Source organism: Epinephelus moara, chromosome 20 (genome assembly GCF_006386435.1).
Source record: "Epinephelus moara isolate mb chromosome 20, YSFRI_EMoa_1.0, whole genome shotgun sequence".
Lineage (NCBI taxonomy): Eukaryota > Metazoa > Chordata > Actinopteri > Perciformes > Serranidae > Epinephelus > Epinephelus moara.
In genome coordinates this window covers 38,213,089-38,226,280 of record NC_065525.1, presented here as the reverse complement: position 1 = coordinate 38,226,280, position 13,192 = coordinate 38,213,089, and the positions used below count along the sequence as shown (strand labels likewise).

The 13,192-nt window shown below is 41.1% G+C and overlaps 1 protein-coding gene across 1 annotated transcript in view; it reads right to left on the bottom strand.

Annotated features, from left to right (window-relative positions):
- Window positions 1-11,613, bottom strand: part of gpia (glucose-6-phosphate isomerase a) — a 17,811-nt gene extending 6,198 nt beyond the window's left edge. Inside the window, exons 1-8 of the mRNA XM_050073026.1 lie at window positions 11,333-11,613; window positions 8,143-8,233; window positions 4,558-4,626; window positions 2,231-2,350; window positions 2,058-2,141; window positions 713-859; window positions 547-618; window positions 360-404 (exon numbers count right to left, since the gene is read on the bottom strand). Of these exons, the coding sequence (XP_049928983.1) occupies window positions 360-404; window positions 547-618; window positions 713-859; window positions 2,058-2,141; window positions 2,231-2,350; window positions 4,558-4,626; window positions 8,143-8,233; window positions 11,333-11,451 (747 nt within the window). The 5' untranslated portion in view covers window positions 11,452-11,613. The remainder of the gene's footprint in view (window positions 1-359; window positions 405-546; window positions 619-712; window positions 860-2,057; window positions 2,142-2,230; window positions 2,351-4,557; window positions 4,627-8,142; window positions 8,234-11,332) is intronic.
- Between the last annotated feature and the right edge of the window lie 1,579 nt (window positions 11,614-13,192).

Below are 13,192 nucleotides of genomic sequence, written 5' to 3'. Positions count from 1 at the left end.
AGGAGAGGAAAGTAAAAGTAAAGGAAAGGCATGGAAAGAAAAGGAAAGGAACGGGAAGAAAAGGAAAGGAAAGGAAAGGACAGAAAAGGAAAAAAGGAAACAATAGAGGAAACGAGAGAAGAGAAGATTAAACAAGAGAGGAGAGGAGACAATGACATATTTCAGTAATCAGCTGTCTGATAAGATGAACTGCTCACATTAACTGTGTTGTGTAATAAAACACCTGATAACAGATTTAAACAGAACTGATCACTGATAATAATTAATATATATAATTAATATTACACATTATGATTATATTATATAAAGTGTCTTTAACCAGTCAGAGTTGATGAAACACAGTTTTAACGGTCACTTACTGCGTTGGTGGACAGAGCTACGAAATGTTTGGCAACAGCAGATTTCTGTGGAGGACAAGAAGAGATGATGGAAATGCGATGAGACATTTGGACAGACGTGTCCTGCCCTGCAGCCAGTGTCCTGTCACAGAGAAATACACTGACTAAAGTGTCCTCCAATCAGCTGTCAGGGAACAAATGGACTCACATCATTGGCTGCCTTGAGGAGCCAGTCCCTGGCAGACTCTGCGTTGGTGATGGTCTCCTGAGTGGTGAACGTCTGGAAGAAGGAAGTGTGAGACAGAGTGAGACAGCAGCTGGCTTATAGACAAACAGCTGATGTGAAGCAAGTGTGAGTGTGAGTGTGTGGTCACCTTGGAGGCGATGATGAAGAGGGTGGTCTCTGCGTTGAGCTGAGCGAGCGTCTTGGCCATGTGAGTCCCGTCAATGTTGGAGACGAACCACACCTTCGGTCCACCCTCTGAGTACGGCTTCAGAGCCTCCGTCACCATCAGAGGACCCTGAACACACCACAACACAATTACAGCCAAGCCGAGCATGGCTTCATTGTCTTGGACACCATCAGAGGGCCCTGAACACACCACAACACAGATACAGTTTCAGCTGAGTGCGACTATATTGTCTCTGTCCCGATCAAAGGACCCTGAATGCACCACAACAAAGTTACAGTTGAGTACAGCTTCAGAGCCCCCGTCACCTTCAGAGGGCCCTGAATGCACCAGAATACAGTTACAGTTACAACTGACTATGGCTTCAGAGTCTTTGTCACCATCAGAGGGCCCTGAAGGCACCAAAATACAGTTTTAGCCAAGCACACATGCAGAGCCTCTGTCACCATCAGAGGGTCCTGAACACACCACACAGTTACAGCTGAGCACGGCCTCAGAGGACACTGAACGCACCACAACACAGTCACAGTTTCAGCTGAGTACGACTACATTGTCTCTGTCCCAATCAAAAGAGCCTGAATGCATCACGACACAGTTACAGTTACAGTAGCAGCCGAGCACAGCTTCAGAGCCCCCGTCACCATCAGAGGGCCCTGAATACACCATTACACAGCTACAGCCTGGTACAGCTTCTGAGTCTCCGTCACCATCGGAGGGCCCTGAACGCATTACAACACAGTTACAGTTGCAGCCGAGTACAGGACCTTGTACACGGTTTGTTTGCAGGTTTGTGACATCAGAGGTGAGCACATAATCTCTGTATTACAGCTCATTTAAAAACATAAAGTCTATCTTCTGTCAGAGACAGTTTGTGTGACTTTACTGCACTTTGTACCTGTTACATCACTGCTGGACAGTAAACTACAGTCTGTTCCATCATCAAACCTTCAGTTTTCTGTCCACACAGCAGGGCTGATCTGCTGTGACTCATTCCTACAGACACACACAGAGGTCTGAGTGGTTTAAATACTACAGCTGCATGAATCACAGCTCTACTATCAGTTAAACATTCATGACTCAGGGTCTAAATAAAGCTCAGTGCTGCACTGGAGGCCCCTGAACACAACATGCTGCATGTTCAGGAAATCAAACTGGTTTTTATTATGAATGTAGATGATATACTCTGGTTCAATTTTCTCCTGTGACTCACCTTTTGTTAAGACACTATTGTTATGTTTTTTTCAGTGGCATTATCAACCTTTCATACTGTCCCGTTCTAAACAGGTAACATCTCAGGTGTTTGACTCACCAGGTCGGAGCCTCCAATGCCGATGTTCACAACGTCTGTGATGCTCTTCCCACTGAAGCCTTTCCACTCCCCGCTGCGAACCCTCTGTGAACACACAACACTGAAGGTCACGACCTTTACGTGAAACTTCATAACTCATGAAAAACACTCCGTGCAGTAACGACCATACGTACATGACAGAAGGCCTTCATCTTGTCCAGCACTCGGTTCACCTCCGGCATCACGTCTTTGCCGTCGACCTGGATCGGCGTGTTGGCGCGATTACGCAGAGCAATGTGAAGCACAGCACGACCCTGCACACACACACCATATCAATCAATAATTTAATGACTGATGAACCACATCTCATCACAGTTACTTTACTGTGTTTTATATGAGTCTAGATCCACAATCAACTTTGGGTTTTTGGAGTGTTTGCAACACAAAACAAGACATGTATTCTCTTATAACTTGAGTGAGGAGTAAAATATTATTCTTGACATTTTATAAAGTCAAAAAATAATCAATTAATCAGACAAAAACATCAGCAGATGAGCAGATTATGGATGTGATTAATATTCTATCTGCTCCTCAACTCTGTCGTCGCTGATCGATGTGTCTGCAGCCAAAACTGCAAAGTCACTGAGGAGGACGTTACGCAACTCCACTCTGACCGCCCTCTGTGTGTGTGTTAATATGTGCAGTCACTGTGAGGTAAGCTTTTGTCTGCTGCTCGTTGCCTTCAGGAATCTGCTGATAACAAGGTGCCCATATTTCATGGACAGAATTTCAAAACTTTTCCATGACTTTAAGGACCAATAAGTATTTTTTTTTCTTCTTGCTCCACTTGCCTGAAATGTTTCAAACCTATCAGATTCAAACTCTGTTCAAGCATAATTTCAGCTACCTGACACACATGGAGGGAGAGATGACACAAAACATGATTGAAATTCCATGACTTTTCCAGGTTTTCCATGACCTTGGGAACCTTGTTGATAAGTGTGATCTTCTCTAATACTAGAGTGAATGTAAAGGTGCCTCGTTCAGACTTTGCATCCTACTCATGAATCATGTGTGGACACACTGTGACGGATGATTTAGGGCCAGTTGTTATGGTCTCCGGACTAACTGACGTATCATCAGGTTTTTACAGCTTCTTCTCTGGAGACGACTCTGTGTGAGCTCTGAGACTAAACACTCAGCAGTATACTCTGTAGACTGATTCTTCAGCAGACATTAGGACTCACCACAGCAGGAAAAGCACAAGCTCATTAACAACATCCAGTTGTCAAATCTAATTTTGCCTTTAACAGCTTTAAGGTTGGAAATCATCTCATGTCACTGTCTGAGGGTATTTTATCTGTGTTGTATCATCATGTTCCAGCTCTACATGAGAAGCTTTATGACATTTACACTCTGTGAAATTAACAAACTAAAGGCCAAGAATATTCCAGGTGTCATGTGTCATTTTATTAAACATTCCCTACAATTCAGGCTGACATATCTGATATCGCTGGAAACTTTGGCATCTCAAATTACATGTCAGATAAAGAGCTTTGGATGTGGATGATTTGGATGCTTGGCTGCACAGCATCAGTTACTAATGACTAAACATCCTGGCAGTGGAGTTAAACAGGTTAAAGTCAGTCTTCATGATGTGTTCAGGAACTATGAATGTGTAACATTAAGTCTTTGTGATTTGTTCAAGGACATATAAAGACTCTATGAATGTGTTAAAATCAGTCTTCATGACGTGTTTAGGGGCACGTTAAAGTCAGTCTTCATGATGTGTTCAGGGACATGTTAAAGTCAGTCTTAGTGATGTGTTCAGTAACATGTTAGAGGTAGTCTTCGTAATGTGTTCAGAGACATGTTAGAGGGAGTCTTCATGATGTGTTCAGGAACATGTTAGAGGTAGTCTTCGTAATGTGTTCAGAGACATGTTAGAGGGAGTCTTCATGATGTGTTCAGGAACAATTACAGACTATGAACTGTTAAAATCAGTCTACATGATGTGTTGAGGCAGGGACATGTTAAAGTCAGTCTTAGTGATGTGTTCAGGAACATTAGAGGGAGTCTTCATGATGTGTTCAAGGACATGTTCAGGAACAATTACAGACTATGAACATGTTAAAATCAGTCTTCATGATGTGTTCGGGGACATGTTAAAGTCAGTCTTTGTGATGTGTTCAGGAACATGTTAAAGTCAGTTTTCAGGATGTGTTCAGGGACATGTTCAGGGACATTTACAGACTCTGTGAACATGTTCAAATCAGTCTTCATGATGTGTTCAGGGACATGTTAAAGGGAGTCTTCATGATGTGTTCAGGGACATGTTCAGGGACATTTACAGACTATGAACGTGTTAAAATCAGTCTTCATGATGTGTTCAGGGATGTGTTTAAGTCAGTCTTCATGATGTGTTCAGGAATATTTACAGACTCTATGAACGTGTTCAAATCAGTCTGCATGATGTGTTCAGGAACTTGTTAAAATCAGTCTTCATGCTGTGTTTTTGTACCTCAGTAAAGTTGATTTTCTCTCCAGAGAACATCTTCTCTCTGGCCTCCTCCACTCCCCTCGACTTGGCCTGTGAACATTATAAACATACAGTTAACACATTAACACATTCAGCCCCACACATGAACACATTATTAAAGCAACAGTGAGTGAATGTGACCAAACAGTGTGTGTTTAGAAATCTCTTGTTCTCAGTAATGTGAGGAGGAAGTGCTGCGAGCTGTGTGACCACATTCTGCGAGACAATGCTTCAGCGAGCCAACCGTGATATGAGGAGTTTATTCTTTCAAAATAAAGTGTTGAAATCTTCCTGTTTCATTGTGCTCGTTTGAGCAACAGAGCTCAGATCAGTTTTTATCTCTCGTCTCGGAGCAGGAAGTCACTGCTGTGAATCAAACCTTTGTTAAAGCACATTTCACAACAACGGCTCATAATAATATGGATTCTAATGTTTCCTGCATGTGAGGAACATAAAGGGGTCAGGTGAACAGGAGCTGGGCGGTGAAGAGAAGACGAGGCTGTGTGTGTTTATTTCAAACTGCAGCTGTCAGAAAATTACAACTACCATCAGAATCTCCACTTTGTGTCAGACAATCAGTATATTTACATACACAGTTAAGTTGAGCTACAGTTAAAAGACTTTAATATTTTGTTCTGCGACATAAAATACATCAGTGAAGACCCAGTTCATGAATTTTGAAGCTTTATGTATGTTAAAAAAGGTGGTTAATGACAAGTGGCTTAATGACCACTGATTAACGGCATCGTTGATGTAGGGATGTTAAATCATACGACCACAGTGTAGTTCGTCTGTATCCTAACGTAAACTTTTTACCTCCGAGTGCATTTAAGCTTCATAAATCATAAAAGTGGTGTGTATTTCTGAAGATGTATCATAAATGTTTGTTCACCACAGAGCTTATTTTCTGCTATACTCCAAAATCCAAAGGCTTTTGACAAGGGAACCAGGGTGACAACAACTTTCATACTGGCCTAAAGATAAATGTCAATAGGTATATTTAGTGATTTCTATTCTATTTCAGTCTGTTCTCGCAATTTTTTTGTATGTTTTCCTAGGAAACATGATGCACCTAAATTTTTACAAATCCCACATATTTTGAATAGCTGCGAACACATGACCAATGTGCTGACAGCAGTAAACAAGGAAGCAGTCCCAAGCACCTGTAAGGCGGCAGGTTGGGTTGCTGGATAGGTCACAAAAAAACTGACTTTTGACCAGAACTTTGACCAGAGTCGCATATTGGGATCCATGTTAACTTTGAATCATTTTACTGTACATCTACACCATGTTTCTTTTCCTAAAACTAACCACAGTAACTTTTCGTTAATTATACATGTATTACTGTATGTTAAGGACGTAACGTCATTCATGGGGCGCAAATTCGTAGGATATCATACAAACTGTTCAATGAGAATAAGATGTTTTGTACATGTTACGTTTGGCTTAAAACTCAATTAGACCATTTAACTGGACTACTGTCTTTGTCCCAGTATACAAGCACGGGACCGGACGGGAGTCGATTTATTGACCAAAGTATGTCCGACTCCGCTACAATAGGTGGTGATATACAGACAAACAAGTTAGCCACCATTAGCTAGCAGCAAACTGGTTCCATGGTGGACATCTTGACAGCTCTGTATATCTTGTTCGTGCTGGGGACGTGTCATCTTTCAGATGACACATCATAAACTGTGTCCCCTCATCCACCCAAAAATTCAAGTCTCTGGGTGTACAATTCGCCATGTTCTTTCGTCTTCTTCTTCTGTTACGCATTTAATGCTATTCAATCTCGGGTCAAAGCCCAGGGTGGAAACTGTGGAGCCTGCACAGAGCGCCTGCGCCAGTTTGGGTCTTATTGACTGTATACATGCAGGAGGAATTCAACTCTCAATCTTATTATCTTTGAGAAATTCGATTTTGTACAATTTCAGTCGGACTAACGTGTACATGCATTTTGAAAGTCTGGTTTTAGTTGGACAAACACAATAAATGTCTCTAATGTCATGTAAATGTACTGAGTGTGTTTGCATGCACACAAGTGTCCTGGTTCGGATCAGGTTTTGGAGTGTCCCTGTTTCGTGTTGTACAGGTAAACATCATATTCTCGTTCAGAAACCTGAATAAGTCACCTAGAGAATTCTGATAGAAATCATAGGTCATTCTCTGCTCACAGAAATAAGTAGCTCAGATGATGATCAAACACCCGATGACTGTTATGTTCATGTAAACGGGGAGATCAATAACCAGGTGTCATGTAGACATCACATCTGTAATGTTTTGTAGTCTTGTCTTGTTCACTGCATTGTCATTACAGGTGGGGTGTGTGTTCAGAGGCTGTGGTTGTATCTGATTACATTTACCACTTCCTCTTAAGAAGTAAAGAGGTATTTCACCACTGGAAAGATGGTCTTTTTTTCATAAAACGAGGCTGTCGCTGCAGTAATGAGACAGAAATACTTTTCAAATTAGTGCTATATGACCAGAGTGAAAGGGACTGTGGTGTTTGCTTTGCTGTGATGTAATGCCACCTTATCGGTTTGACACACTGGCGGCCGGCTGCTAACAAACAATCTCATATTACAGTTAAATGGTGAGCTCTAACATGTTTCTGAAAACATTTGAGGAGAGAAACAGACAACGCAGTAACAGAATCTTGGTTTATATTTAATCAGCGCCGCTTAGTTTCCACTGTGCAGGGAACAGTATGGTGCCCACTTCCTGTTCACAGACTCTCGTATTACAGCTAAACAGGGCACTAAAATATGTTTTAAGGAACATTTAAGGTAAGAAATCGACAATAGAGTAACATAATCGTGGTTTGTATTTGCTCAGCACCGTGTAGTCTTACTGTTTGATCAGATTTCTGCCTCTACTTTCTGTGTCTGTGGTGGCAGCATGGGGTGGTGGGCAGTACGAAAATGCGGACGTGAGGAAGGGGAGCAGGGAGATCTGGGCGCTCGTTAGATGGAGGGAAGTTCACCACAGTTCACTTACACACACTACCCACATTGTTATGATACAAAGCTGGTTGAAAATCAGTGAAGCGTCCCTATAATTGGATTTTAACCTGTTTTGTGGAAGAATAAACAGTCAAACGCGAATCTTTGAAGTGGAACTGAACTATTTTAACGATGTGCGTCAGTGTTTAGTCCCACACAGCTTTTTTGGGCTGCCTTCAGAGGCCCGTAACGTCCATGTGGACTCAGTGATGTCTCACTCTGTCCAGGATTCGTCTGTCTCCTGCTGAGAGTCAGTGCTGAAGCCTCATCAGTAACTTTCACTCTTCGTCTGAGTGTTTTAGACTGAGGATAACTTTCAGCTTGATACACATGAGCCCAGACATCATCTATAACCTCACCAGTAACCTCACCTGTCCCCACATCTACACCTGTGTGCCTCTGCAGTGAACCAGCAGCATGTTTACAGAGTCACAGCTGATTAACATCTTTAAGAGACGCTCAGGCTGCGTTACAATGAGAGGAGAGGCTTAAGGCTTATTAGAAGAGACAGATGTAGCACAGTGTGTGTTTGTGTTTGTTTGTTTGTGTGTGTGTTGTTTTCTACCATGGCGATCAGCATGTCCATCACTTCCTGGTTGATGAGATTCTTGGAGTAGTCCAGCAGGATTTCTCCATCGTCCGTCTCCAGAGTCGTGCTGTCAGAAACACAGTCAGAGAAACTATTAGCACATAAATAACTATATTTATAAGAACGACTTTTATTTCATTAGCATCCAGCGCGTCTGTGTGTTAAGTTTTACAGTCATTATATACACATCTGCATCTGCTGAAACAATGAGTCAATTAACAGCTAATTAATCAGACATTTCCATAAGGAATAAACTGTTTTTGTCATTGATTAATCTTCTCAAATGTTTTGATTTGCTGCTTTTATTCATGTAACTCAAATATCTCTGACTTTTGGACGGTTGGTCAGATAACATAAATGCTCCCAGCTTATTATTTATATTTATATATTTAAAATAACCAATTAATCACACAAAAGAGAACAAAGTGGGAAAGTGTGATGGAAATTTCTCACAATATATAGTCTAAAAATGTATCAATTCATCATAAAAAGAAAAGACAGAAAACAGATGGCTGCATGTGTTATTTTCTAACGAATAATGTACGTTTACAGAGAAAATGTATCACCGACTGAAAGAGAAATCATATAAATAACCTAGAACAAAATGTACAAAATTGCAAATGTCCAGTCAGAGATGAAGCGACTCTGAAAGCCTGCAGCTTTTAAATCCTTTCAATCAATACGAGTGCAGCTACCAAGACAGGAGGACACACAGAGGGCTGAGACTATTAGCTGATTAAAAAATGAATTATTTTGAGAAGTGTTTAATTATTTAAATATTTTATTGCGCAAAAAAAATAAACATTTAACGGTGTCAGTTTCTGCAGTGTGTCTGTTTCATACCTCAGTAAAGTGGATCTCAAACAACAGACAAAATGATTCATTATTTAACGGAGAAAATGACCAGCAGATTAATCAAGAGTCATTAGTTTACGCTCTGTCTGCTTGTAGAGCTGAAAAAACATTTATTATTATTATTATTATTATTATTATTATTATTATTATTATATTATAATCACACAAATCCAAGGTGATGAAATAAGAAGGCTTATATTCCCCCAATATTCTAAGCTCAAATATATTGCTATTGTTATTATAAATTACAAAGAAAAGCATTCATTTTTACACTTTACAGCTGTCAATCAATCCATTAACTGACTAATTTCTGCAGCTTAATTGGCGACAATAAATGACTGCATACTTTGGGTGTGGTTTTGGGAACTACTGCAATCAGTGTGGACATTTATAAATCCAGCATAAAAGCACACGATGTGCTGTGTACCTTTACACAACATGCAATACTGTATACTCCCAGTGCTTGCTACAGATTGATCTCTACACTGTTAAATATAAACACAGATGAACCAAAGCAGTTACCAGTGAGGGAATGTAACTAAGTACATTCACTCAGGTACATGTGCTTTGCTGGAGTATTTCCACATTCTGCATTTTAATACTTCTCCACAACATGTCAGAGGTACATATTGTACTTTTTATTATATGTATCCGACAGCTTTAGTTACTTTACAGATTCAGATTATGAATACCAACGATAATCAATATTAAATGATGATGCATTATGATGGATTTAACTACGCAGCAGTATATGAAGTCATTAAAATGAGCTCCACCTTTACCAGCTGCAACATTTAAGTGATTCATTAATTAATGTATGAATAATCATAATATAATAATATCATATATATCATTCTGCATGATGAATACTTTTACTTTTTGATGCTTTAAGTATATTTAAGTTAAATTTTGAAGGCAGGACACAACAGGTTGCTAAAACATTAATTAAATGGATGATAAATAAGAATCACAAACTGATGCACGAGACCTTATGGATGCCGCAATATTACTATCAGTTGCATTTATTACAGTATAGTTTCCCCTCTAAGACATTAAATGACTCATGCATCCTTGGAGGATGTGCCGCAGCGCACGTAGCCTCCGTAAATGAGGCACAGCGAGCCGCAGGACGGAGGTAGACTCCCCGATGACCGCAGCAGATATCCAGCCTCGTGCAGCTGCACTATAACCCCGCCTGATAAACACCTTTACACCGTGTCCATGTTTAAATCATCGAGCTGTGTTAATAGTCTAAATTATGAATGAACCTCTGGGCTGTGGTTTGAACAGAAGAAGCCGAACTGTTGCATGAACCGTGCAGCATCCATTATCGGACACCTCCTGCCCCGCATGCAGCTCACACTGAGCGGACAGGTTGATATGAACACACCGACAGTTTGAAATTAATACACCTGGAGTTCAACAGGTTTATCAAACTTGGCGTTAGCTTAAACTAGCTTGCGTTAGCCACTTTTACCTATCATGTTTAACACATATTAAACAATATATGTCTTTTAAGGTATTGTGTGACATGTTTAACGTTTAAATTAAGAAAAATAAGACATTAATTAATAAAACCTGCTTTTAAACGTTCATTTATTGCAGTTTTACATCCTTGTCAAATAACGCATTTTAAGCTAGCGTTTTAGTTTTAGCTAGCGTTAGCCGCGTATAAATCATCCTTTATCACATTAACTATAAGCAGACAACATATATTAATACTACACATTAATGTCACGGTGCTTTTATTAAACATTTAACACGTTTATGGAGAAAACTGTAACGCGGAAATATCCCCGGAGCCATCTGTCCGATAATGGACGCAGCTGACATTAGCACGTCGGCTAACATTAGCTAAGTGGTTTAATTGGCTGTCGGTATGAGGCCTGCGAGCTGTTTTACACTCTTTGCGACACACAGGTGAGTGAGTTTACCTGACATGTGGGAACAGGTCTGAATATCATGTCTAGGAACGATTCCGGTTTGGAGACTGAAGCGGAAAAGTACCGATGTGAGAGGATGACCTTGTGAGTCAAACACAGGAGGAGTGTTCACAGGTTTAACTCTGTTTGTAGGGAAACACTTGAACGCAACACGCCAAAGTCAATACATAAAAATGCTGATTTAAGGAGCACATTTGTTTGTAACGTTACAACTGTGATTTACGGTGCTGTAGTGAAGGCCTGTCACGTTGCTGCAAAGTGCAACTCTATGGGCATCACGCCCACCTCCCTTCTTCATCATCATCACCACCATCATCCTCAGGCTCCTCATCATGTCTCCACTCTCAGGTGCTAATAAAGTGTCTCACCTGAATGTGCTGAACCTGTCCTTGTCGGACTCGAACATGTCCCTCATGCTGAGGCTGCCCGCGTTAGCTTTGTACCACTGCTCCAGCTTCTTGTAGTTGGAGTCGTTAGTGAGCGCCATGGTGGTGGTTGTTACTGGTGGTGCTGGTGATACTGGCAGCGGGCTGGTCCTCTGTGTTACTCCGACCTCAGAGGCGGTGGACTTGTCTCCGTGTGGTAGTGGTGATGAGGAGGAGAAGGAGGAGATGAAGACGGTGCAGCTGCACAGCTGACAGGGGCCGGATGGTTGGGACAGTCTGCACCAATGAGGCCTCACTCCGCCCCGCTGGTTGAAACTCCGCCCTGTGTGCTGATACTGGGACTGTATGGGGCTGTATGGAGGGGGATCAGTGCCAGTAATATAGACCTGGGGCTCAGTTATGTAAGGTGGGAATTACAACCTCTGATGCTACTGTATGTATGTGTGGAGGAAGATTATGGAGGAAGATTAGTGCCACTAATACAGACGTTTCTTTAAGTGTTAATTTCGACAACTATTTTAGATTTAGTCTTAGTCTTAAGAAAAGAATGCTAATTAGTTTTAGTTACATTTTAGTCATTTTCATCCTTCATAGTTTTAGTCTACTTTTAGCCGATGCAATTCATGACATTTTAGTCAGCTTTTAGTGTTTTTTTTTCTTTTCATTTTTCTTAAAACGAGTGCTTATAATACAGATTGCATAATAATTTTGTAAATTGAAGGAAGGCCTGCTTAATATGACTCAGCTGAATATGTGTATGGAGGCGGATTAGTGGCAATAATACAGAACATATCTTAATTATGTGAACTCAAAGTGATCATGCTCACTATACAGGGACTGTGTGGGAACTTGGAGAGATTAGTGCCAGTAACACAGACCTATAATGGCTTAGTAAATTGGAAATGACTGTATATATGCATATGGAAGACAATTAATGGCAACAGACTATTTCTTCATTATTTTAAGAGGAAGTGTGCATGGCTGATAAAATGTATATGAAGAAAGATTAATGCCAGTAATAATACATATATGTAAAATGGGAATTACTGATGGGACTCTGTATGGAGGCAGATTAGTGCTGGACAATAGAAGATTGGAAAAATGTTGCCTGGTCTGATGAGTCTGGATTTCTGCTGCCACATTCAGATGGCAGGGTCAGAATTTGGAGGCATGGATCCATCCTGCCTTGTATCAACGGTTCAGGCTGGTGGTGGTGGTGTAATGGTGTGGGGGAGATTTTCTTAGTACCAACTGAGCATGGTTTAAACACCACAGCCTACCTGAGTATTGTTCATGACCGTGTCCATCCCTTTATGACCACAGTGTACCCATCTTCTGATGGTTACTTCCAGCAGGATAACGCACCATGTCACAAAGCTCAAATCATCTCGAACTGGTCAAATCTGCAGCAACTGTGTGATGTCATCATGTCAATATGGACCAGAATCTCTGAGGAATGTTTCCAGCACCTTGTTGAATCTATGACACCAAGAATTAAGGCAGGTCTGAAGGCAAAAGGGGTCCAGCCTGGTACTAGCAAGGTGTACCTAATAAAGTGGCTGGTGAGTGTATAGTACAGGCTGCTGTGGTCAGAAAGTGAGACCAGTATGTAGACTACGTTTGATATAAAAGCTGGTCTCAGGTTCTTTCTCTGGTCATGCAGGGAATGTTAATCCGAGCCTGAAGGAAGTGTTTACTGCAGACAGAGCGACTGGACAGTAGACTCTGACATACTTAAGGTGATTATGTTTCAGGAAGAAGACCGCCCACCTTCAGGCATCTACGTGTCTTTTGTCACTCCCCCTCCACACCTGTAAAGACGAGACTGAGGCCGACACAAAC